Below are 26984 nucleotides of genomic sequence, written 5' to 3' on the forward strand. Positions count from 1 at the left end.
ATGCTTCTCCTGGAAGCTGTCATCTTCTCTTCCTTCTGGGCTTGTGAGTTGTTCCTATATCATTTAAATCTATAGGATACACTTAGAAAATACTTTGTTGCCTTTTGTATATTATGTCTTTTCTTTAAGGATTTTTTGTTAATACAAACAGAACTGGGGTACAGGCCAGAGGTGTGGGGAGTGAGAGAATTCACCAGAGACAGAGTGAGGAGCAGAACAGACAGATCCATGAAGTACACTGCTGAGGGGAGCAGTGGGTGAGCTAGGAGTGGTCTGCCACACCATATGGGTCACCCCCCTGGCCAAGGATTGAGCTCATGCTTTAGTGGCTGCGATAGTTTCATAGTGCTGTGCTTTAACCCATTGCACCTATTATTTATTATTATTTCTGTATATTATTTCTTCATGAAAATTTCGCTTCTTTGTTTGCAGTTGGCGTTGGGCAGTTAAATTTGGAGCAACATAAAACATCAATTTCCAGTCTAAGATATCATAATGTCATTATATCTTGTAAGGTATTTTCTTTAAATTTTGATAATAAATACATACATTGGTACCGACAGAAACCTGGTGAGCATATAGAACACCTAATATATGTTGCCTCGACAACAACTCTTGTTCAGAAGCAAGCAGGTGGAAGGAAAAAAATTGAAGCAAGTAAAGACTCTGCTACTTCCACATCGCGACTGCGAATTAATTACTTAGAGGATGAAGATGAAGCCATGTACTACTGTGCCTGCTGGGACCACAACATTAAAATCACCATGGTAATCAACACAAAAACTAACATTAAGTTATCCTACCAGCATCCTTCCCAGTATGGATCAAAGCAGATCCTCACATCTGGGCACCCAGCCTAGTACCTATTTTTCCCCCCATCCAACAGATTGGGAGTCATGTATTATTTTACTATGGTGGAGATGTAACTATAAATGCATATATCAGACTCAAATGGAAAATCATGGCATGCAGGAAATATACTTGTGAGAGTGGATCTTCTACAGTCATCCCAGCATTTTTACAGTATCATCTTCATTTTTTCAGATTAATATGCATAAAATAACTTTAACTACCAAATCCCCTGCTTCTTTAATTCTGTCTGGCCAGCGAGAAGAAATTCAGTGTTCATTTAGTCCATTCATATTAGAGAGAATGTGGGATGATTCTCACACCTTCTATTCCTGGTGGTGGGAGAACAAGAGCTCATTCCCTCCTAGGGGTTGCTATTGTTCAGCCAGCCCACTTGACTTTGCACAGTCCTTACATGCCCTAGAGGTTGGGGTAGGGGCTTAACAGTCTCATACCCAGCGGGATTCCCCGGTTACTCCATTTGCCCTAGGATTTTGCTCAGCCTAGTCAGGGCAGTAGTAGGAAGGGCTCAGCTCTTCCTCATGAACAATTCCAATGTAATTAAACAATGGACTATGATGGAAGGTGATGGGCCCTAGGTGAGTAGAATCTCATTTCCAGTTTGTTTTTTTCTCATCTAGCCTCAACAATTGTGTTCTGTCTGTTCTTGGCAGCACTAAAAATATAAATGAAATTTTATTTCCCTAGGTCATAATCTTTGTTGTAATATCTCATTCATAAAAAACATTAAGTACTCCAGTGTTTGTGCTTCTGGAAAACAGAAAACATTGTGGGGCATTGCAATTTCTCAATTACCATTGTAGTACCTTAGAAAATAAAGGTTTCATACCCAAGTCCTGAATCATGAATAAATTGCAGAAGGATAGACATATAGCATGAGCACAGCAGGTATGTCCTCACATGTTTGGATCATGATCTCACAATGCAGAGTTTCTGGGGGAACAGGTGAATGCATCTAAGAATCATCCTTCCCCTACATCAAGATGTGTGAATTCATAACAGCAATTATCATGATCTTGAGCTCTCTTACCAGGCCTCCCAGCTCAGGAAACCACAGAGCTTCTAATAGCAGTGGAAGATCACAAAGAAGCTGAGAGAACTATTTGAGCCACCAGGACTAGTCCCCCCCCCTCCCAGCACTGGCCTGAGACCTCCTGCTCACAGAGACCTCACTTTCTGAACTTCACCCCAGGAGCTGCCAGCCAACAGGATGCCTCTCCTGAAAGCTGTCATCTTCTCTTCCCTCTGGGCTTGTGAGTTCCCTCCCCCCTCAAACCCCACAATATCTAGCTCTACAGGAGACACTAAAAAGTTATTTATTGTTGCCTCTGTGTGTATTATTTCTTCATGAAGGTTTCCTTTCTTTATTTGCAGTTGGTGTTGGTCAGTTAAAGCTGGAACAACCTAGAATATCAGTGTCCAAGAGAATATATCAGAGTGTCTTTATATCTTGTAAGGTATTTTCTGCAAAGTTTGAGAATGCATACATACACTGGTACCGACAAAAACCTGCCAAGCATATAGAGCATCTAATATATGTTGTCTCGACAACAGCTCTTGCTCAGAAGCAAATAGGTGGGAAAACCAAACTTGAAGCAGGTAAAGACTCTCGTAGTTCCACTTCCACTTTGAAAATTAATTACTTAGAGGATGAAGATGAAGCCATGTACTACTGTGCCTGCTGGGACCACAGCATTCAACCACCAAGAAAACCTACACAAAAATCAACTCTTCGTCTGTGCCCACCCACATTCTCCCTAGTATGGGCACTATAGAGGCCCCACACTGGTTCCCAGCTTTAGCGCCTTTTCCTTCAGAAAGAGAATTGTGAACTATTCTGTTAGTATTGAGATAAAATCTATAAATTCATTATTAGACTCAAGTGGATGTCACTGAGTGCCAGGCAATATGCTGGTGATAGTGCATCTCATCATCACAGCACTTGTGCAATGTCATCTTCTTTTTCCCAATTAATATGCACTATAGAGGCGAAGAGAGGTAAAATAACTTTAAAAATGATAAAAGAATTGCTTCTTCAATTCTGATAGGTCATTCAGAAGAAATTTGGTATTCATTTCCATACATGTGGCTGTGAGAATGTGGGTTGGAGCTCATCCCCTCTCTCCCTGGTGCGGGGAGGACATGTGTTCATTCTACTTGCTGGGTTGTTACAACCCAGCCAGCCGTCTTGTTTTGCACAGTCCTCAAATGCTCTGTAGTTTGAGATGGAGAGTTATGTAATCTCACACCAGGTAGATTCCCTTTCAGCTTGCATTTGCCTGGGATTTTGTTGTGAAATGCTGCAGTGGGAACAGGTGTGTGGCAAGCAGAGGGGCCCCAGGGCTGGGGTGCTGGCAGCAACCAAGCCTCCCAGCCCCAGCAGATTGTCCTGGCTTCCTCTGGACCCTCTTCTGTAGTTGCATTGCTTGTGCTCCTCATAGCTGTCCTCTTGCAACCTAGTGATGTCACCTTATTGAAAGGTTGGCGCAGTTAAGAGATGGAGAGCCAGGCAAAGTTTCTGAGCAGCAGTAATATATTGTGCTCCAGGGCAAGGTTCACTGGTCCCCACGGGGGTCAGAGAAGTCACACCCATTGGGAAACACGGGAAAGCTTTTCTAGGACATGGAAGTTGGTTTTGTTTTTTTTTGTTTTTTCTGAAGAAACAGTTAATCAGGCCCTCCCTGGTGGCGCAGCTGGTTAAAGCACAGCACTAAGAAGCTAAAGCCACTTCAGCATGAGTTCTATCCCAGCCAGCCCCGGAGGTGATCCCACATGGCAGGGAAGACCTCTCCTGACCCGCTCACTGCTCCCCTCAGCAATGTACTTTGTCAGTCGGCCTGCTCTGCTCCCCAGTCTGTCTCTGGTGAAGCCTCTCACCGCTCCTGTACCTCTGGCCTGTGCCCCAGTTCTGTATGTATAAATAAATCTTAAAAAAAAAAAAAAAAAGGAACAGTTAATCAGCGATACTTATCAGTATGCCAGCCGGGCAGAGTGGACCTTACATTTATGTCCTTCGCCTCTAGGATTAGGTATGCATGTTTGCACAGTGGCACACCCATACTCCAGGTGTCAGCAATCAGGCCCCACACCCCTGAGCACTTTCTGCATCAACAGGATTAAGGGCGCAGGTGATAGTTGCAGAGGCTAGTGGTGTAAAAAGCCTGATTAGTTCTATTTACCCTATAGAGTCCTGTGATCAGAGTGGTCATTTCTTCAGATCTACTGCTCTTTATTAGAGTCTATTCTAATTCTCCTAGAATTAATTCATCTCAGCCCTCCAGGGTGGCTCAATGGGTTAGGGTGTGGCACTGCAAACTAGCTGAGGCCACTTCAGTGAGAGTTTGATCCTGGCCCCAGGGGTGACCCACATGGTGAGGAAGATCTCTGCTGTCTCACCCACTGCTCCCCTCAGCAGTGCATTTCATTGATCTGCCTGTTCTGCTCCTCATTCTGTCTCTGGTGAATCCTTTTACTACCCCTGCACCTCTGGCCTATACCCTAGTTCTGTATGCATAAATAAATAAATAAATAAAATGAAGTCATCTCATGCTTTGACAATGCTCAACACTGGTGCTGTTGTGATGCACATGTGTGTATGGGGAACAGGTATAGGGTGGTTACTGATCTTGTCTGTGTTCACTGAGCGAGGGAGTGGGGCATAGGGCTGGTTTCTCCTTTTGTTACAAGGTAGCCCAGAGTGGACTGGGCCCCCTGTCTGAACGGCCTCACCCACGCGCTCACAATTCGGTTCTACTGCAGGTACACACAAAAGGGTCAATAATGGGTTTATTTACAAAAGGGGAAAGGAATAGGAAGCAACCCAGGGAAAGAGAGCGGGATGCAAAGTAACTGGAATACCTTATGGCTGGGCTGACTGAACACACAGAACAGCACGGTCAGGAGAGCTTCTTCCTGAGCGAGAGAGTGAGGGAGGCAATAGTGCCCTATTTATCCCCCAAATGTCCCAGAATTCCTGCTAGCTCCGCCCTTGGATCCTCGCAGTACTTTCTCTGGTACTGCTGGGAGTTGTAGTTTCCAATCACTGGAGTAGGGGGTGGAGTTCATAAGACTCTGCAGAGTTCCTTTAGGACATCCTTCCCTTTAACATTTTTAGTGTCTGAACTTGTAGCCACCATGTAATTTTCCTCTTGAACCCAAGGAGAGAAAGTAACTAATCTGTGATTCCTACAACTGAAGAACAAGCAAAGTTTTGTCTGCAAATTAATTACTGAAACAGAGAACTATTCTATGGTGAATTTGAATTTAATGTTAGTCTTCCTACAATAAGCAATCATATTACTGCAGATTTGACTTTTTGAAAAAATATAAAATCTATCGAAATATAAAACAGAATTCTATCCCCTTTCCTGCCAAAACACCCCCCCCCAACTTGTTAACTTCTTTTAGAACATTTCAATAGTCTGCCCTGAATGTTCATGGAATACAGCTGTGCTTAGTCATTTAAATACTCTGGTTGTTTTTTAGTTCAATGGCAGAGGTGAGTGATCATATTAAAGAGATTATGACACACAGTATCCAAAATATTTGTTATCTGACCTCTCTACAGAGACCCTTTAATGTGCCTGTTCGACAACCATACCAGGCCAGGTAGGTTCATCATCAGTCTGGCAGCTTAAAAGAGAACCTTAGATTCCTCAAACTGCTAAACATGGAGCTTCCCTATGACCCAGCAATCCCACTCCTAGGTATCTACCCAAAAGACACAAAAACACTGATTGAAAAAGATACTTGTACCCCCATGTTTATTGCTGCTTTATTTACAATTGGAAAAACATGGAAGCAGCCCAAATGCCCAACAGTAGATGACTGGATTAGAAAGATGTGGTACATATATACAATGGAATATTACTCAGCAACCAAAAAAGAGAAACACATGTCTTTTGCAGCAACTTGGATGGAGCTGGAAAAGATCATGCTTAGTGAGATAAGCCAGAAAGAGAAAGAAAAATACCGGATGGTTTCACTCATAGCAGGAGTATAATGGACCAGGCGAGAAAATAACAAAAATAATGAACAACCATAGACCAGAGACATTCTGTGGGGGGGGAGTGGGGAATGGGATCAAAAACGGGGGGGGGGAAGGGAGGGAAATGCATGGGACTATGGTGGTGGCACAGGGGTGATTTGGTGATGGGAAACCCGTGGGGATTACAATTGAGATGAAAAAAAATGTGCAAAATGATGTAAAAATAAACTTTTTAATAAAAAAAGAGAACCTTAGAGATCTTCACATCACCCCCACAGGTTAGGGGGAAACAAGCCAGCAGGGAGGCAGCAACTTGGGCCCTGCTGTGAATCCCATTACACTCTTTCTTCTATTAGCCCTTTCTTGGATGCACCCCACTGCTCCCCACTGCAGTTTGCCATATGGCCTTTTGCTGCCTCCCTACTCCCCAGTCCTCTGCTGCCACCCTTATGTGCTCAGTTTCCTGTCTCAGGGGTGCCCACTTGCCCACACTCACACAATACCTAGGTGCCCACCATCAGGCATGCACATGAGATCACAGGTGCGGATCATAGATGCTAATGGTGGGAGGGTGGGGGAAAACCCCGAAAACTTCCATTTACCCTACAGTGCCCTGTTGTGCAACATGTGATAAAGGAGTTAGTTAATAACTATGGTTAAATTCAAGAGGGATAGGCCCTCCCTGGTGGCGCAGCGGGTTAAAGCACAGCACTAAGAAACTTAAGCCACTTCCGCATGAGTTCGATTCCCGTCTGCCCCGGAGATGACCCACAAGGCGCGGCAGACTCTCCTGACCCGCCCACTGCTCCCCTCAGCAGTGTACTTCCTCGATCTGCCTGTTCTGCTCCGGCTCTGTCTCTGGTGAATCCTCTCACCCTCCGCATCTTTGGCCTGTACCCCAGTTCTATATGAATAAATAAATAAATCTAAAAAAAAATTCAAGAGGGATAGGGGAAAATACTGATAAATTTCACTCCATGAAAATGAAGACAAAGCTTGCACTTTACAAGCAACATAAGGTGACTCAAAAGACAAATTATGGAAGTCAGGCAAGATGGCAGCAATCGAAGATACCAGGGTTACCTCCTCTGGACAAGCACAGCAAAACTGATGCCAAGGAAATCCAGAGAACATGAGAGTAAACCTGATTATCTGCACACATAGTAGACTTTTCAGTTGTCAGAAAGGGTAAGGAAAAATCTAACTTTTTTAGAGTTATAATAGGGCAGCACCGTACACAGGAAGGAGGAGAGGCTGGTGCAGAGTGCCACATAGCTAGGGACTCATTCCAGCATCAGGACAGCTATGACCTCGCACTGCTTGATAAGGAGGTACATGAGCACCTAAAATAGTCTGTGGAGAGCCACAGAAATGGCAGCACAGAGTGAGGCCTATGGGCTCAATCTGATGCTCACAATGCAAAGCAGGTCTATGCACCTGGAGTTTCCTATAAGAGAAGCTAATACTAAAGCCTCAGTGAGGTAGACAAACACCCCTACCAGTCACCACAGGCTGAGGTGGGTAAACACCTGCCATCTCCCACAAAGAAACACTTCCCAGCAGGGAGTTAAAATTCCTGGTAGACTTTCTATGCCTACTGCACAGTCCTCTTTTATGCTCCCTTCCCCTCACCAAAGTCCTACCCCCAACTAACCCAACAGGTGGAAGACAACAGTTGAAAATTTGTCTCTACTAAAGTCCATATAAAACTAAAAATGAGGAGATGAAGGACACAGATCTAATAGCAGGACAATAAAACTGAAAGAAGTCTCTTCTCGCAGACTTGTGGCAGATGACTCCTACAGACACTAAAGACAAAGGTAGAAATGACCTGAAAGATCAAGAAAAAAATCATTATGATAAATAAAAGTTAAGAGGCACTGCACATTGGAGACATTCGTCAGGAGAAGAGAGGGAGAGGGATTAAAACAGGGTCAGGGAAGAGCACAAATTACTAATGGTGATGGTTCAGGTGACTTGGTGAAGGTGATGTTATGGGGACCACACCTGAGAGGGAAAATCAGACATTGTACAAAAGCGAACAGTGATGTAAAATAGAAACATACATTCATACATTAAAATTAAAAAAAAAAATTCCTAGAAGTAAAGTCTTAGTGTGAAACGTGACAGAAGGAGAATTCGGGACAATAGTCCTGAAATGTTGATGGAAGATTAAAGAAAAACAAAAAACCAGCAGAGCATTTCAAACAATAGCAGTATAGAACTGTGATAGCACAGGATTTCTCCACTCAGGTAGAGTCACTGTACTATTCCCATCACCCAAGCACCTGTGTCTCTACCAGAGTCCACTGTGTTTTCTCCCTGCCCACCTCAACCGTGTTCGCACCTGTCTCTAATAATGTGGGATGGGTGATTTGGTCTTCCCAGTACTCTCAGTGCAACTCGCAAGGTAATCCTGAGTCCCAGAGTGTAGGAAGGGAGAGGCTAGTTCAAAATGCACATCCTGCTATTCTCTCTCCTAAATACCTAGCTCCTTCACAGAGGATCCAAGACTGGTGTCTGAGACTCTCCAGGGCCTACAGTGTTATTAGGGCACATCCTAGCTCTGCTCTGCTTTAGAACCCAGCTGTTGCATTTGGGGCTTCTTAGTCTGAGTACATCTTGTCTGCCCACATGGTCTACATAGCTCCCACTACTCATTGCTCCCTCCCCTCCCAATGCTAAGGTAGAGGTTACTCCTAGTATGTGCTGTTGGAACACTTTTTTCTTCAAGAAATATTAATTTTATTCAGCTGCAATCTAGCTGAGATTAAAAGGAGAATGTGAGCCCCAGTCTTCATTCTGTTGTCATCTTGGTGCTTCTCTATTTAAACTCATATTGTTTTCTTCATAAGAATTTGGTAAATTTATATAGCATTTTTAAAATTTTACTAAAAAAATTTATAAATAATGTAATAGTTTATTTTTACATCATTTTGTGCCTTTTTCCTTCTCAGTTTTAATTCCCATGGGCTTCCCATCACCAAATCATCCATGTGCTATCACCAAATCATCCATGTGCTATCACCATAGTTCAGTGCACACCCCCCCAGCCACCCCATTTTTGATCCCATTCCCAGCTCCACCCCTATAAACTGCCTCTGATATATAGTTGTTTGTTATTATTATTATTATTATTTTCCCTGGTCCTTTATACTCCTGCTATTAGTGAAACCATCTGGTATTTTTCTTTTTCCTTCTGGTTTATTTCACTAAGCACAATCTCTTTCAGCTCCATCCATGTTGCTGTAAAAGGTATGTGTTTATCTTTTGATTGCTTAATAATATTCCATTGTGTATATGTATCACCTCTTTTTTTGTTTGTTTTTAAGATTGTATTTATGTATGCATACAGAGCAGGGGTACAGGCCAAAGATACAGAGGGTGAGAGGATTCACCAGAGACAAAGTGGGGAGCAGAACAGCCTGACTGACAGAGTACATTGCTGAGGGGAGCAGTGGACGGGTCAGGAGAGGTCTGCTGTGCCATGTGGATCACCTCCGGGGTGGGGATTGAACTCATGCTGAAGTAGCATTAGCTTCTTAGTGCTATGCTTTAAGCCGCTGCACCACCAGGGAGGGCCCAATACCACATTTTTTTTAATCCAGTCATCTACTTTTGGGCATTTGGGTTGATTCTATGTCTTTCTTGTTTATAAATAAAGCAGCAATAAGCATAGGGGTGCAAGTGTCTTTTTGAATCAATGTTTTTATGTGTTTTGGGTAGATACCTAGGAGTGGGATTGCTGGGTCATATGGAAGCTCCATTTTTAGCTGTTTGAAAAACCTCCAAACAGTTTTCCATAGTGGTTGTACTAGTTTGCATTCCCACCAGCAGGGTAGGAGAGCTCCTTTTTCTCCACAACCTTACCAACATTTGTTTTTGCTAGTTGTTTGAAGATGTGCAATTCTCACTGGGGTGAGGTGGTGTGTCATTGTGGTTTTAATTTGCATCTCCCTTATTACAAGTGATGTTGAACATTTTTTTCATATGCTTCTTGGCCATCTGCATTTCTTCTTTGAAAAAGTGTCTTTTTAGCTCTTCTACCCATTTTTTTTTAAAGATTTATTTATTTGTGCATACAGAACTGGGGTACAGTCCAGAGGCTCAGGGACAGTGAGAGGCTTCACCAGAGACAGAGTGGGGAACAGAACAGGCAGATCGACAAAGTACACTGCTGAGGGGAGCAGCGGGCAGGTCAGGAGAGGTCTGCCACACCATGTGGTCACCTCCGGGGCAGGCGGGAATCGAACTCATGCTGAAACAGCTTTAGATTCTCAGTGCTGTGTGTTAACCCGCTGCGCCACCAGGGAGGGCCCTCTTCTGCCCATTTTTTGATGGGGTTGTTTATTATTTTTTTTTTGTTTCATTAGTTCTTTGTATATCTTTGTGATCAATCCTTTATTGCTAGTTTGTGTGAGAAACTTTTTTCCCAGTCAGTGGGATGTCTATTTTTTTTTTTTTTTGTAATAACATTTTACTTAATGTTGGATTTTATTGCTTAAATCTTTTAGGGTTCATGATATATAGACAGTTCCTAAAAGCCCAAATAATTTTGCTCAAAGTCTTACAACAGGAAAAAAAAAAAAAGAAAAAAAAAGCCAAGGTGTCAGAAAGATACTGAGTGTGCATCATTCAAGTCTACAATAGGCTTAAAGAGTATTGACAGATCCAGAAATAGTAACTTGAAACTCTCCATTTATTAAAATTCCTTTCAAAGATAATTTTCATTCTGGGTGAAGAAACCCATTATATTAGGTGCTGTAGTCTTCTGTGAACAGGTTGTTGCACACCATGACCACATGGTACTTTCTTTCTTAGGGAAAAAGGGAATGTTTGCTCAAGTGACTTCAGCTAGATAAGGAAGGATGAAGTAGACATGTGAACACTCAACTCTTTTTGGACATTTCTTTGTCTCCTGATCTAAGATTCAGGTTACAGTAGAGCCCCCAGAAGAGTTTTTCTGTTAATATATCAGAAAATTAGATTTTGTTTTCATTTTTGCTTAAATGAGGTAAGTTTTATATCATTGGAGCTAGAATGCTACAAATTTGTTCTGTCATTCCACAAAACATAGTATAGCCACAGAAGTTATTTTCTCATTTGACATAGCCTGTGAGGAATCATGTTACCGAATGTCAGAAGTGACTTTATTAAAAGTGGAAAGCTTTGAGGAAAATGGCACAATGGGAAAAAAGGGTAAATGAAGTGAAGGTGGATAGAAACTAGACTTTTGTATAGAAACTAGACTTTTGTAATTATCATGATGTAGGACCTATAGATGTCGGAATATAAAGTAATATACCTGAAACTATGCATTATTATAAACCAATTTTACCTCAGTTGCAAAAATTGAGAATTCTGTTCATATTCCTCAAGTATGTTTTTGTTGGTATATTTGAATTTTCAGTTACTGAAGCATTTCCTCCTTTCAAAAATACTTTGCTGAATAATCAACGGATCAACTTTGGTGTTGGTGGGAAGAGAAGGCTCTTTCCTTTGGTAGGCTATCAGCAGTTTCACAGAATTGAACACCTGGAAATCAAAAGTCTTCTCTGAATTCTTTTCCTTGGTAATTTAAAAAAGTGGTTCAACAGTTGGTGATGTTCACTGCTTTTCCTGTTCTTCTCCTTCCTGTTTTTATCACCGCTTTTCAATGATTAATGCCTTGGTGAAAAATAGACATCTGCATCGATTTATCTGAGAAAATCTTATGAAATATCAGATGCCACAAAACCTTTATTGAAGGAATTCCAAAAGAACTCCAAGTATCAGATTTCCTTTACAAAGGGTTTAACTGATATCACAGCTCGTAGGGGAACACACAGATTTTTTGTAGAAGCTGTCACCAATGTGTTAACAATGACTGGATCAAGTTATTTGGAGAAGGGACTAAGCTCGTAGTCATCCCCTCTGGTAAGTAATGTTTTTTTTCTCTTCTTACTTCAGTAGTAAGAAACTGATCTGTGCTTTCTAGACAAAAAGCCCTGAAGATCACAGTTATCTCATGCCACTTACTTGGCTTTTGTGTATGAATAGTAGTTTTTGCAGCTCTGGGTCACTGTATTTGGAAACAAAACTACTTTGTAAATGGTTTATTCTTTCATATAAGGTTATTGAAATTCAAATTTTGGAAATACACACTAAAGCAATGAATACGTGAAAGGTATTAAAATATTTGGAGGAACATATGTGTAAACTATTGCTGTAAGTTATTGTTTTAAAGTATTTTTCTTCTATCCGCATTTAAAGTGAGAGACTTTCATTGATTATCTCTTGTATTTTGAGATAAAACAGTAACCTGCAAAACTCTATTATTGGGTTTGATCTCATCTTTAACAGCAGTGAAAATAATTTTTATTTTAGCCATGAATAAATTTCAATTATTCTATTTTCCCAGAAGGTAAAGTGAACCCAGTCTAAATTTCTGCTATTGTGACACTATATTCATTATATTCATAAATTAGACAGACTAACTTATGAAATTACAAGTTCTGTATGCCATTTCATCTCCATGTCCACGAAAAGTGTCTGCATGGTTTTATCGCCTCATTTGTTCATCAATTCTATCAGCAAACACTGCCGAAGACAGTTTCTGTGTTGTATGCTACCTATGTAAGTTTGAACAAGAAACAGTCCCAACATTCAATAACTTCTAGTCTAGTAGCTAAGAATTCTAGAATCTGATTTGATAAGGTTTTACCTTCTTTAGTCTGTAGAGCCAGTGTGGTGGGAATTCTTGGGTTCATGAAGTTTTGTTTTTTTTTCTTTTGTGAATTTGTAAACTAGTTATTGCTTACAAAATCTATATACTTTATTTGCTGAAAAAAATTAAATAGCCTTAAATTACCCCATTAATGAGAATAATAGTGTTATCTAGTCATTGCTGAGAGTCATGTTAAATGTCTAAGTGTCTTATATAATTCCTGATTAGCCCCTGGAGGAGATACTCATAGTCTCATTTCACAGACAAGAAAACAGACTTAGAGAATTCAGGAATTTAACTAAAGTTACATGACTAGTCACTATACCTCAGTGTGGGAAATACACTAGAAAAGAGAGTTTTCTATTTCTAAAGTGCACAGTATACGGCACTATATGCTATTAGAAATATTGTCATGTTTTAATATATTGAACATTTACTTTTCTATATCCTAATTTCTTAAAAGGCTTATATATTGCCTATTACATTACATATATAATAATATATATTATTACTACTCATGTGGAAACAATATTCTTGCTTCTGATCACTACACTGGTGTTACTTCTGTCTACAAAAATTCAAGTAAGTCATGCTGAATACACATTTATTAAAATATAGAAAATATGAATATATTCAATATTAAATATTGAAAATATGAATCTATTTCAATACATATTAATCTATATTGGAATATGAAAATATTTCTGTAAAATAACAAGCATTTTGACACCATTACATTAAATATTCTTTCTGAATGGACATCAAATTTCTAGAAGGTTGAAGATGATAACAAATACATGGCAGTAGTACTAAATTTCATTATAAAATTGTTGAAGTTGAAATTGTCCCATTCATGATGAGACAGCAACAGAAATACCCAAACAAATAGAATTATATGATAATCAGAACAGAATTGTAGGTCTTAGTCTGGGTATCATAAGGGTAGTGTCTAGTCCACAGAAGTAGTCCTGCCACAATGTTGCCTAAGAGACCATGGAGAATTCATTTTCTTTAAAAGCTACCAATGGAAAGTGAATTCTCAAGAACTCACTTTTCCTTTCTTTTTAAAAGATTTATTTATTTATGCATATAGAAACTGGGTACAAAACAAAGGTTCAGGGGTGGTGAGAGGATTCACCAGAGACAGAGCGGGGAGCAGAACAGGCAGACAGAAGAAGTACACTGCTGAGGGGAGCAGTGGGCCAGGCAGGAGAGGTCTGCCCTGCCATGTGGATCACTTCTGGGGCCTGAGACCCAACTCTCAAGTGAAGTGGCTGCAGCTAGCTTGCAATGCTGCTTCCTTACCCATTGCACCACCAGGGAGGTCCAAGAACTCACTTTTCGATCAATAGAACTCACTTTTCGATCAATATAGATACTACTCCCTCAGTCCATATAAACTTAATATTACTTGTAAAACAGATTGGAAATACATTTATTTATATGAATATATTATTATTTCTAATTAATTTTGAAAATTAAAGTAATAATTTAAAAATAAATTCTAGGCAAAGAGTTGACTTTATACGTGAAGACCTTTTAAGGAGGGATATTTAGAAATTTCAGGTAGAAATGGGGAAAAAAAAAGAAAATTATACTCTCCGTTGGTAGATATCTAGGAGTATAATTGATGTATCATATGGGAAATGCATTTTTAGCAGTTTGAGAAACCTGCAAAAAGACAAGTGCACCCCTATGTTTAGTGCTGCACTATTTACAGTAGGTAAGATGTGGAATCAACCCAAATGCCCCAAAATAGATGACTGGATCAAGAAGATGTGGGACATATACACAGTAGAATATTACTCAGCAATCAAAATGTAAACTCATGTCTTTTGTAGCAACATGGATGGAAATGGAAGGGATCATGCTTAGTGAAATAAGGCAGAAAGGCAAAGAAAAATGCCGGCTAGTTTCACTCATATCAGGAGTGTAAGGGATTAGGAAAAAAAAAAGTAATTGTATGAAAGTAAAAATGAACACTAATTATTATAAACCGGAGACATTCTATGGGGGAGGAGAGGGGAACAGTATCAAAACAGGTGGGAAGAGCACATGGGACTATTGTGATGGTGCTTTGGTGAACTGGTGGTGGGCAGTCCACGTGGATCACAACTGAGATGGAAAAATGTACAAAATGAAGTAAGATGTAGTATATATAAAATAAAGGCTCAGTCAACCACATACACATACACTCAGGAAAATTATACTGTCCAAAATATGTGAGAAGAGACAGGAAAAGGCCTAGGACGAGAGGGGTAGAGGGGTCAGTTCTTCAATTTTTGACTCTCAAATTTAATGTGACTTTGCTTGGACTTCAACTTTGTTTAATATTAGCAAGGCCAATTTTATACATTTATATAAATATTAGAAACATACAAGGCAGTATTTTAAAAGACACAGAAAGATACTATATAAGGTTTTTCATATAGTGGGGAAAACAAGGGATTCAAGAGATAATCTTTGTTCAGTGTTACAGGTAAATTTTCTTTAAATTTTTCTGCATAAGATAGGGTTGGGAACCAGGTAATGCAAGTGCTACAGGCTCAGTGCTAGTGCTGGCTTAGAATTCTTGGGTTTGGTCTGGTATGGTGAATAATGATAGGAGACTTGGAGAGGTTGGTAATTCTGTCCAGGCCTGGGAAGCAGTTGTCTGCTGACCTAGTAAGCTGCACATTGACAGGGTATTAACTAAAGTTTAAAGAATCTTTGGGTCCCTTATAGGTGGGGATGTTAGGAATATTTGATATGTTTGGAATAATTTTAAAGGAATTTAGATATTTAACTCAAAAAATAATCAATGGATTAGGCATGAAGAAAAACTGCTTAACTTGTCATTTAGTCAGGTGATGATTAATATCAAACATCAAAATATTTAACTTTGAGCCATAGTTAAAGTGTTTTATGCTGTTTTATTTTTCTAAATTCAGTTCAGTCCAGTAAATTTGTTCATATTTTGTTAATCTTAAAGATGGAATTTTACCTGGAGGTGGAATATTTCCTGCTTATAAGTTATTCAAATGAATATTTTCAAAGAATTTTCACAAGCTGATAAAGCGTTGAAAAAATGAAAGAAATGCTGTAATGTGGTTTCTTTGGTATTTGTGATCATATGAACAAGAGAATTCATGAATTGAAATAAATCAGTCTAGTCCTCTTCCCATCCAACTATATACACAATATATTTATAACAATCATATTAAATAAATGGTGACATAGATAAAATTGAATAGGGTCATGAAAAAATACTTTAAGAGGATATGATACAGGAAAATAAGAACTTTGATTGTGGGTTATCATTTTTTGTATAATTATCCCTTAGCAAATATTGTTTGAATTACTGGTTAATGCTTTATTAACATTTAAAATTTTAAAAATTCTATTATGGAATGAATTGAAAACACAAAATATTTTAAATTTAAATTTTATGATAACAGCCACTTCTATATTTTGATATATTTCACCTATTAACTTTGCCAATGCCACAGCTATCTTAATTAAATACTATGAAGATTAAATGTAATTTCCTACCACAAAAATTGGACATTGGACAAGAGCAACATTTAAATTCACAAGAATTCAAGTCATCACTCACTGGAACCCCTTTTGAAATCAGCAGTCCACATAAAAATGTTAATTACCATCTTGCCTACAGATCAAACAAACGGTCAATATTTGCAAAATACATTTAATTCTTAGACTACTTTTCATCTGCTTCTAAAAATGGTTAGAATGCAGCAAACATTAACTAAAATATTATGAACCTGATTTTAAGGTGATCTTTCTTTTTCTAGTGGGCACATCTGGAAGAAGAAAATAAGAAATGTTTTAAAACTTAAATATATAAGCTTATAGCAACTACATAGTCAATTATGCCTATGTTAATTGGATTATTCCTATTGAGTTAAAATTCTAGCATTATAACCCTACTTTCAATACAGTGTTGTAAACCAATGTTACTTTAATTGAAAAAGATATTTTCTAAAAGCCAATTATTTCAAGTGAGAAAACCATGATCGTGTTTCACACATGAATTTAAAAAAATATAAGACCATTTTGTTTCTCTTCCCCTTTATAATTTTAGCTTTTACTCTTGATGGAGATTAAAGATTATTCTATTCTGATTAATACAATTTGTTCAATTTATGGAGCATTTCAGAAAACAGAACTTTGGAGATTAAGCATAACTATAAATATAACAAATACTACAAGACAAAATAGCCTTCCATTAAATAATTCTAAAAGTGAAAAAATTATCAATGAAAATATCAGTTAAAGAATATTGTTTTTTTACTCTAAGATACTTATATAGAAAAATATTTGAAGTTTTCTCAAAAATCTAAGACTATGTTCTGGGGTCCCTAAATGATGTTGTCACTGGGTTTTTATATAAAAAGATAAGTTACCTGTTTACCAAAAAAATAAAAAATCTTTTTATTTATCGTGTCATTCAATATATGTACAATTTTAAGGATGAAGTATGGAGATTTTAACCCACAAATCCACATTAAATTTCTTTGTTGAAAGTGTTCGTTCCAAAACTAGCCCTAATTGAGTTTATTTAGGCTTGATATCTTTACCAGGTAGTTTTTTTTTTTTTTAATCAGGCAGTATTAGAAAAGGATATTTTAATATTTGTTTGCTCAAGGACTGAAAAAGACAACACCAGGGCTCTCCCTGGTGGCACAACAGGTTAAAGCTCAGCACTGCGAAGCTAGACTCAGCTGCTGCACCATGAGTTCGATACCAGCCAGGGGTTGAGTCACATGGCACAGCGGACTTCTGTCCTCCCCGCTGCTCCCCTCAGCAGTGTACTTTGTCGATCTGACTGTTCTGCTCCCCGCTTGTCTCTAGTGAATCCTCTCACCACCCCTGCACCTCTGGTCTGTAACCCAATTCTGTATGCATAAATAAATAAATCTTAAGACAAAAAACAAAACCCAAAAAACCCATATAGTATGAGGCATGACTTTGGGGAAAATGCCTCACTCTGGCACTTTCAATATGTTTGAATTTTTGAGTGCTTTGTGTTTATATTACAGCACTAAAATATTCTTCCATTTCTCATGTCATATTTAAGATAGTCCTTACTAAACTATTAAGTTCTGGGGTAGAAGAAGAACGAAAGTTTGCTAACTTTTGTTATTTATTCACATTATTTTCAAAATTCCCATGAAAAGATCTGAAATTAAATACACATACTGCCTGACCGTAGTGAAAGTCAAGGATTAAAAGCACTAAGGAAAAGAAAGAAAAAAGATCTGTGAGTATCTAATAAAAGCCCAAGGTAAAATTTTATGTTTACAGGTAGGAGAAAAATATAATAGAGTAACATACTTTTTTATGATCAGATTTGGTGAAGCACAAAGAGTTTTTAAATATTGTATGCTTTTCCCACAACATAATTGAAAGGCTGCTAATTCAAAACTCTTTAACGAGGAAAGTGGGACGGTGGGCATTGCCTTCAACCTTCATTTTATTAATGACAGAAATGGTCTTTAAATAAATCCATTTTATATCAGCATATCATTGCTTTGGGCCTCATAACATTTAATGTCACTTATAGTAGGTGATACTCAGCAGATATGGTCAGGCGGGTACCTTTCTTTTTAAGATTCGTTTTTATTTTATAAGAACTGGGGTGTAGGCCACAGGTGCAGGAAGGTGGGAGGCAATGGGTGAGAGGATTCACCAGAGCAGAGTGGGGAGCAGAACAGGCAGATCTATTGAAATACACTGCTGAGGGGAGCAGTGGGGGAGACTGGAGAGGCCTGCACCTTCAGGTGGGTCAGCTCCCTGGCCTGGATCTAATTCAGGCCCCAGTGGCTGGTAATAGTTTGATGGTGCTGAAACTTTTATTCCTGTGCTACCATGGAGGCCTCCAGGCAGGTAATATTTTAATGACCTAACCTGATCCAGGAGGATATGAAGATGAGGTATCTTGCTGTTTCTCTAGGCATTTTCCTTGAAGGCTCATGATCAGTAGTTTTGAGGGTGAACTTTTGGCATGAACTGTATAGAAGTTAGGTTTAGGCTGAAATTTCTGGTAAAGGTTGGAATGCAAAAAGATAGAACTATGGACAACAGGATTGAAGCAGTTCCACATGATTACACACAGCAGACTAGACAAAGTTTGCTTTTATTTTCTCAATTCAGGGATAAAGTAGATAAGGCAAAACAAAGGATTACCTTCATTCTGTGTTTGTTTGTGTGTGTGTGAAAGGCAGATTTCCTGTAGGGATGGCTAGTAATTCAGGACATTTACATAAAATGGAGTGCAAATGAAGGAAGGAATCTTTCTTCCTAATTCTCATGGGTATAATTGCAACCCCAAGACACTGTATTCCTGTTAATCTGGGCATGAGGTTAAAAAGTCATACTGGAGCATACAAACTTCACATTTCTAAAAATAATGATAATCTCTTATTTCAATCGCTTTTCAGATCTTTTTTCACTTCGGTTTCTTTTGGTTTCATTTTGGATCTTTACTTTCCTACTTCTGGGAATGTTGAATTGATTTGCACTTTCATAAAGAAAGCACCACAAACATAATTTTCTTGATTTACTCAGTCATAGAATTTCTTATGAGCAAAATAATCCAGAAGCAGAGCCCTGATGATGAATCACAGGTGATCATAGTTTCTCTAGAATCTCAAGAGCTCATAAAAGTTACAGTAGTCTAGAGTTTTTGATATAGGTTAAATCACTGTGGAATACCTTAATAAAACATTTTGGAAGTGGAACAAAACTTGTTGTTACAGGTAAGTATTAAAGAGTTTATTTTTTTCCAAGGTAATAATAGAAAGAAGGCCAAAAATTAATTAGAAAAATAATAAAATGTTTAGAAATAATGGGATGTGATGAGACTAGATCCTTGGGAAAACTTTGGAGGGATTTTAAAGCCAGTCCTTATAGTGAAGTATCTAATAGACAGCATAGAGCAGATGCTGGAATAGGACCTGGCTTTGTGTACATGTGGACTGGTATAAAATTCTCTGTACAATAATGGGTATATGAAAGTGTTTGGCTCAAGGAGAAAATTTATTATTACAGGTAAATTTATTCTTTTCTGCTGATGAAAGGGTACTGCTAAAGAGATGGGACTTTGGAGTGATGGAACTTGGTTTCATCACTTTCTGCATATGTGATCTTCATGACTATTCTCTGCCTCAGTTTCATATACCATAAAATGGGATAATGATGTGTATCCAGCAAGGGTTGTATGAGAATTGAATGGGGTCGCATGAATGAGCACTTGGCAGATTGTCTAACACATGATAGTGCTGGATTGAGAGATCCCTGTTCAAATGTCAGGGGAGATTGTCTTCAGCATAGAGAGTTATTTTCAGCCAATAATACTGAAATCAGACTTTTTTCCAAAGGATTCAGCTGGATTTCTAGATGCTTAAATGAAATTATTTTGTTGTCCTCACACACACAAAAGTATACTTAGAGGTTTTGGTTTTTCTTCTGTGACCTTTTCCTCCCTTGCCCTCAAGAAAATGAGATTAAAATGTTTTTTAATAGCATTGTCCTTTTATTTGCTTTACATATTAATTCCTTATCTTAATTGATATATTCTCTTACACCAACAATTACTGACTTTAATCTTTATAGCCAATGCATTTGGTCCTCATGCTCACATTTATAAGAAAATGTCCAAAATATAAAATCAATTAACTATAATTAGATATAGCATAAATTTGAAATTCACATTGCGTATGATATAGTTTTTTACTTTTGTGATGAAAGTGATAAGAATAAATATAGAACACAAGTCATTACCAATATAACTGTTTGAAATATACATTCTATAGAAAATATAGTAGACATTTGGTAAATTACACAAAACTCATGTTATCAAATATTAGTGATAACTTAGGCTTTTAACTCCAATTATTATTGAAATATGAAAATTAATTCATATAAATGAATTGGACAGGTTTACTTACTTATTTATTTTTATCTGGTTTCTTGCCTCAGTATTATAAAAATCATTTTGAACATAAAACAGTTAAGTTTTAAAAAGATTATTGAAAGAAAAACATACAATTAAAAATTAAAATATAGGCACTAACTATAGAATGATCAGAATTAAGTAACAGTTATCTATTTCATGGGGATTATTATGGAAGTTCAAGCTTCATTTTATCTTGAGAAGAATGAAATTTAAATAAAATAGCTAAGGAAATAAGAATAGTGTGTTACCATATATAAACTTTCTTGATATGTTAACTGATCTTCAGTTTAATTAATATAATGAAAAAAGTTTCTAAGAAAGTTTTTATGGAGAAAAAAATTTTCTAAGAATAAATTTAGATTATTTAATATATTGACTAGGACAAAAATTATGTAAATGTAATATATACTTGAAAAATTTTCTTGTTTTACATGTTTTTAAAATTAAAAATAAAGGGTAAGTTTGGGGAAATACACACTAGATACTCTTATAATCTTCAAGTACTATTTGCATTAAAAGCATAATGTATGAAATTAATAAAAGCAGATTGTGAACTCATTGTTTTTATAGCATGATAACAAACAACATTGTTTAATGATTTGATATAAAAGTTCAGGAGCTTGGCAACACAGAACTTTCAAAAAATTTTTCCTTCTAATTTAAATAAGAAATCTAATTATTTTGATAAGAAATTGCCCACTGAATTAAACTAACTCCAAACTAGCCCCAAAGTGATATTAGTATAATATGTGAGTTTCTTTTGGAAATCAACTTAGAAAGTGTTCTAACATTTTTAATTTCAATCATTTAGTTAACAATAAATGTATTATCAAGTAACTTTCTAGTATTCAAGTGACAGTTGTTTTTAAATGTATGATATTCTGTGATCTGTTTTGGCATGATACCCACAAAGAGTCCTAAGTTTAGAACAATTATATAGACACTTTATTCAGAGTGTGGAAAAGAAGACAGGAAATAGTGGAGATTTTAGGCAGCCCAGCAGCCATCCATTCAGAGCAGATATTAAGCTATCTGGGAGAATACAGGATGTAAATAATTGTCATGATTAAACTTCAAATTAAATTCCACATAAAATGTGAGTTCGGTTAATAGTTTCTAAACTGAAAGAAAAGTCTGACATATTACTTGGTAAGATTAATATAAGAGCATGTCTGAAAATAATCAACAAGTTTTTCATAGAATTTTTAGAACTATAGCTATGTTGCTCCTAAATTCTATATGCCATAAATAATCTGAAGATTCACCTTTATTATTGCCCTACTGAAAGCTCTGCAATGAAATGGTATGTTACAGAAATCAGCTAGGAGAATGCTATTGCTTCAGAGTGCTCCTGGGTCCACACTTGAAGCTGAAAGCCAATTTGATAAGGATATAAGTACACTTGGAATTAGATTCCATTCAAACAAATGACAATGATGTTTAAAAAATGTTTAGTCTTCCACATGACATTGTATGGGAAATAAGGTAAACCTGCTATATTGCAGAATGGTTATGTGAAGCGTGATGCTCCACAGAGCTGAGAAGCATGTGGACGTGTGACATGATCAAAGTATGTAAGTTAAAAAATTCATGAAATAGGACAGGAACCGCTTTAGTAGTGACCAAAGGTTCTGTCTATAAACACATCACCAATGTTATCTTGTCTCCTCCACTATTACCACCACCATTCACCTTGAAAACATGATACACTATGATAGTAGGGGAAAAAAAAAGATTTTTTAAAAAAGAAATGTGTTCTTGAATGTTGGGAGTCAGGACTGTCTAGACATTGAGACAGTCAAATGTCATATGGTAGTATTTGGAGAGAGAACAAAGTTCAGGTTTTAACGCTGGCTCCATCTCTTAATAAATTCTGATTTGGGCACAAGTTTTATAATCTCTTGAACATTATTTCCCATTGAAAATTAGTACAGCACTAAGTACCTTACAAACTATGGTAGATAAACCATAAGTTAAAGTCAGCTCTAGTCCTATGACATTTCTTCTTTCTTTCATTCAGTGCTGAGTTGTTTCAAACAACACAACATTTCTGTTTCTCCAGTGATTGCTTTCTTTTTTAAGTGATTTTTAAATTATGTTTACTTTTAAATATTTTTCTTGTTTTACATCATTCTTCGTTTTTGTACAATGTATGCTTTTTCATCTCAGTTGAAATCCCCCTGGACTTCCTAGTAACTCTTTCCAATTGCTTTTCCATGTCTCCCACAGATAAAAACCTTGATGCAGACTTCTCACCAAAGCCCATAGTTTTTCTTCCTTCAGATACTGAAATAAATCTCCATAAGACTAGAACATATATTTGTCTTCTTGAGAATTTTTTCCCTGATGTCATTAAGGTAGAATGGAAAGAAAAGAATAGCAACAAAGTCCTGGGATCACAGGAGGGAAATACCATCAAGGATGGAGATAGGTACATGAAGTTCAGCTGGCTGACGGTGCCTGAAAAGTCAAAGGACAAAGAATATGTCTGTGTTGTCAAACATGAGTTTAACAGAGGGATTGATCAACAGATTCTCTTTTCTTCAATAATGAAAGGTATGTATATAAATATAATCATAAACATAAATATAAATATAACTTTCCAGAACCCCTTCCCCCCCAAAAAAAAATATAGGGAATACACTACCTTGTTGGTCCAGTATTAATGAAAGCAAAATTTTATGTCTTTCTAAGATATTATATTTAACAGTGATGTAAGTATCCTGCCATTTCCCCATAGATTAATATACTATAGACTTTGAACATGGGAAAAAAAAAAAACTTCTTTACTCAGTTTCAGTATTATCGTCCATAAAATTAGGGGAATGATGATGTTTGTTTAGAGTTTTCATTTGGATTAAAGAAAACAGCAACTTGAAATTTAGCACATAATACATGTTCATAAAGGAGTTCCATTTTTGATGATCTTGACTGATCAGGAAATAATGACAATTATAGCTTTTTTTATGAATGTTCTACTTAGCAAGGAAAGTCATTTGCAACTCATTTTACATAGAGAACATTTCTAATCCAGATTTTTATGAACACATTAAATTTTGGTGTAGATTCTTGGAATAACTAAATAATTTTGGTACTGACCATTCAAGTCAGCAGTGTGTGGCATATGCTGAAGTTCAAAGCAGCCTCATTTTCTTTCCAGAAAAGGTTTTACCAAGCAGCCGCCCTCAGACAAGCACTGTGCCAGTACCTCTCACTACAAGAGGACAGGATGATCTTGAGTACACTTCCCCATCCCCATCTGAGATAAAAGATGAAAACAGTAAGTTTCTACACATGCCTTGATTTTCTGTAATACATTTTTCTCCTGATCAAACTCAATTTTGAACTGATGTAAAAAGAAAAATCTATTATCTATCTATCTAACTTCTATCTATAATCTACCTATCTATTATCTATCTATCAACTACACACATCAACATACAGTGTCAAATAATGAACATGAACATTTAATACATGTTATTGGTCCTTTTAGATACTGGTAGCTATCCTATAAAGTTTAGTCTGGAAGATGAAAGTGGTAAGTTTTTGTATATGTTTGTTTTTGTATATGTTTGTTTGCTATAACTTGAGTTTTCTCCTGTTTACTTAGCTTTTGAGCTTCCATGTTGTAAGGTAGAAAAAAATGGATTTTGTATAAGAGAATCAGTGATACTTTAAATAATTCTATCATTTCCTAGGTGGCATCTTAACACAATCAGTGTTGGTTTGGGAATGAGATAGCTGACATTAGTGTACAGTCATGCACTCTGAATTATTTGTGCAAAGGATTTCATTCACTTGTGTTATTTCTGTTTCTAATGTCTGGAGAAACATGCTATCAACTTGTTCCTAGATTATTTTTTTTTTAAAGACTTATTTATTCTTACAGAACTGGGGTACAGGCCAGAGATGAGGAGGGTGAGAGGATTCACCAAAGACAGAGGGGGGTACAGAACAGGCAGATAGATGAAGTACCCTGCCGAGGAGAGCAGCGGGTGGGCCAGGAGAGGTCTGCTGCACCATGTGGTCACCTCCGGAGCAGGCGGGAATCGAACTCATGCAGAAGTGGCTTCAGCTTCTTTGTGCTGTGCTTTAACCTGCTGCGACACCAGGGAGGGCCATCTAGATTATTTTTTAATGCTTTGGTCGATGTCAGTAGCTAGTGGCATGAATTGGCAGAGAACTTCTTATACAAGTGATTGTGCTATATTCTATATGTACGTTCTTACTGAAGTCTCACAATTCTCCTATGAGGTGGTAAATATTTTCCTATCTCCCTCATTTTATAGATGACAGCAATGAACTAAAATTAAGTTTCTTGTACCCTGACATTCAGCTAGATCTAGGGTTTCAACATAAAGCATCTGATCAAAAGTTAATGTACTCACAACTCCATTCTTCCACTCAGAAGTAGTTGTAGAGCAGGAAATCCCAATGTCACAGGGCTGAGACATAATAGCTATATGGGGACTTGAGGGTAAGAGCATGGGCTTGAGAGTACCACAGATCCAACTTTAACTCCAGTTCTTTAGATTAATCAGTGCATGAGTATGGACAAACTACTTACATTTTCTGAACAATGTAAATATATCTGCCATTTTGGAATAATCACACCAAAATCCATTACTGAAGAGAGACAGTCACCTTTGTAGAATGTCTAGCATAGGGTTGCTTCTTTAGCTGGCACAGAATCAGCACTAGTTTCTAGCCCTTTCCCTTACATATGCACCAAAAACAGTGACTAAAAGCAGGACTCCAGTCCTTGATCTTCCTTCCTATTTCAATAACAAGGGGCTCCTGGACGTCAGCTAATGCCTTACCTGATCTAAGGTATGGAAATCACATCCTGATATAAGCAAATCACCTCCTGAAATTGCTTTTAACACCAGGTGCTACTGATTCTAGAGTATTGGATATATCAAGATAAATCATGCAAAAGGGAAATTTATAAAGGGCAAGACTCACACATCCTGAGTTCATAGAGTATCCTGTCAGCAAGCCACATTGTCACTTATCATATCTTGACATTGTAAATTCCTACAAAAATTGAAAGGATATTATGTGCAATTCTAACATCATAGCCACAGTGAGAGACATTCTTTACTAAAACCTCCTAACCTCTCCAGTGTCAATACATTCAAATTCCTATGGATTCTGTCCTTTCTGGGAATATCATTGTATTAATAATGTGGATGCCATCTAAATCAGCAATTCAGCTTTATTTTATACTTAGCTTTAGACATGTATATATATTGCATTTGGAAATGCAGTAGGTAAGAATGTATTTTTTAAAATTATGTTGCTGGAGTTGAAATATGGTCTGCTATTTATTAAATGCATAGCATCATGGAAATTACTTTTCTCTTTAGTAAACATTTAGTAAGACTAAATATTTACATGCATAGAGCTAGGCATTTGATTAGTAGCTAAAGATAATTAATTTTACTATTATTACTTAGAGAAATGGTCTGGGTAAAGAAATACTAAAAGGTAATTTATCAGAGTTTACTCCCTATAAGATGCATTTAATAGATATGAAACCTCACTTTTAAATATTTTGGAATGTTCTGCTTGAATGTCGCAGAGGTTGTTGATTAACTTCACAAGACACTGGGTTCTGTTGAGTTACTGTTTTCCTTGGTGGTGGGAGTGGTTGTAGGTATTTACTTCAGTTTTTGGTACTAGGAGGATGTCACCTCAGAGTTAGCTATCAGAAATAAATCATTGTGACCCGAGCTCTATTTGTGTTCTGCTATTTCAAAAGCAACTAATCACAAGACTTTCCTTAGGGCTACTCCAACTTCAGCTCACCCACACCAACGTCTCTGCCTTTTACACCTATGTCCTCCTCCTTCTCAAGAACATGGTCTACTTCGCCTTTATCACCTTCAGTCTGTGCAGGAGAGCAGAAGGCCGCAGCAATGGAAAGAGTCCCTAAAGATGTTGCCACAAAGTCTTCAGCTTTTGTTATCATATAACCCCTGAGCTGTCTGTCTCTCTGGGTTTGGATTATTTTAGTTCTGTGTTTCTCTAGTATTGTGTAATGGTTTTTCAAAACCTGGGCAAACAGAAATTTTCACTGTGTAACAGCAACAAATTCTGCCATTACTCAGGGTCAGGTATCTGATTGAACCGTTGCTTAGTCCAATGTCAATAATCTCCATAAACTTCTGCAGTCAACCCAGTTATCCTTAATGTTGTGTACTGACAACATGCAGCTTCAGCCATACTCCCTTAGTGACTTTTAGCCACTTAATTGCCTTGGAGATTTTCATTTTATATACCCTGAATCTGCAGTCTGTGCTACTTGAAATCTGTAATTTGTTTTGCATAATAGACAACATAAAATAAAAAAAAATCAAATTCCACTTTTGACTATGTGTACTTTAATTTAGTAAAATTTAATTGAAAGTTGAAGAGAAGAAACAGCATGACAACTGAACGCTCAAATCCAGCATTGC

The 26984-nt window shown here is 37.3% G+C and overlaps 1 gene segment (V, D, J or C); it reads left to right on the forward strand.

The window, feature by feature from the left end:
* LOC101634672 lies at positions 1-26461 on the forward strand. The segment is given in 6 exon segments: positions 1-43; positions 2245-2569; positions 19281-19324; positions 22753-23079; positions 23684-23803; positions 26313-26461. Coding segments are annotated over 6 exon segments (1008 nt in total).
* The last annotated feature ends 523 nt before the right edge of the window (positions 26462-26984 follow it).

The sequence above is a fragment of the Condylura cristata genome, unplaced genomic scaffold (assembly GCF_000260355.1).
Source record: "Condylura cristata isolate star-nosed mole 26May11 unplaced genomic scaffold, ConCri1.0 scaffold00005, whole genome shotgun sequence".
NCBI lineage: Eukaryota > Metazoa > Chordata > Mammalia > Eulipotyphla > Talpidae > Condylura > Condylura cristata.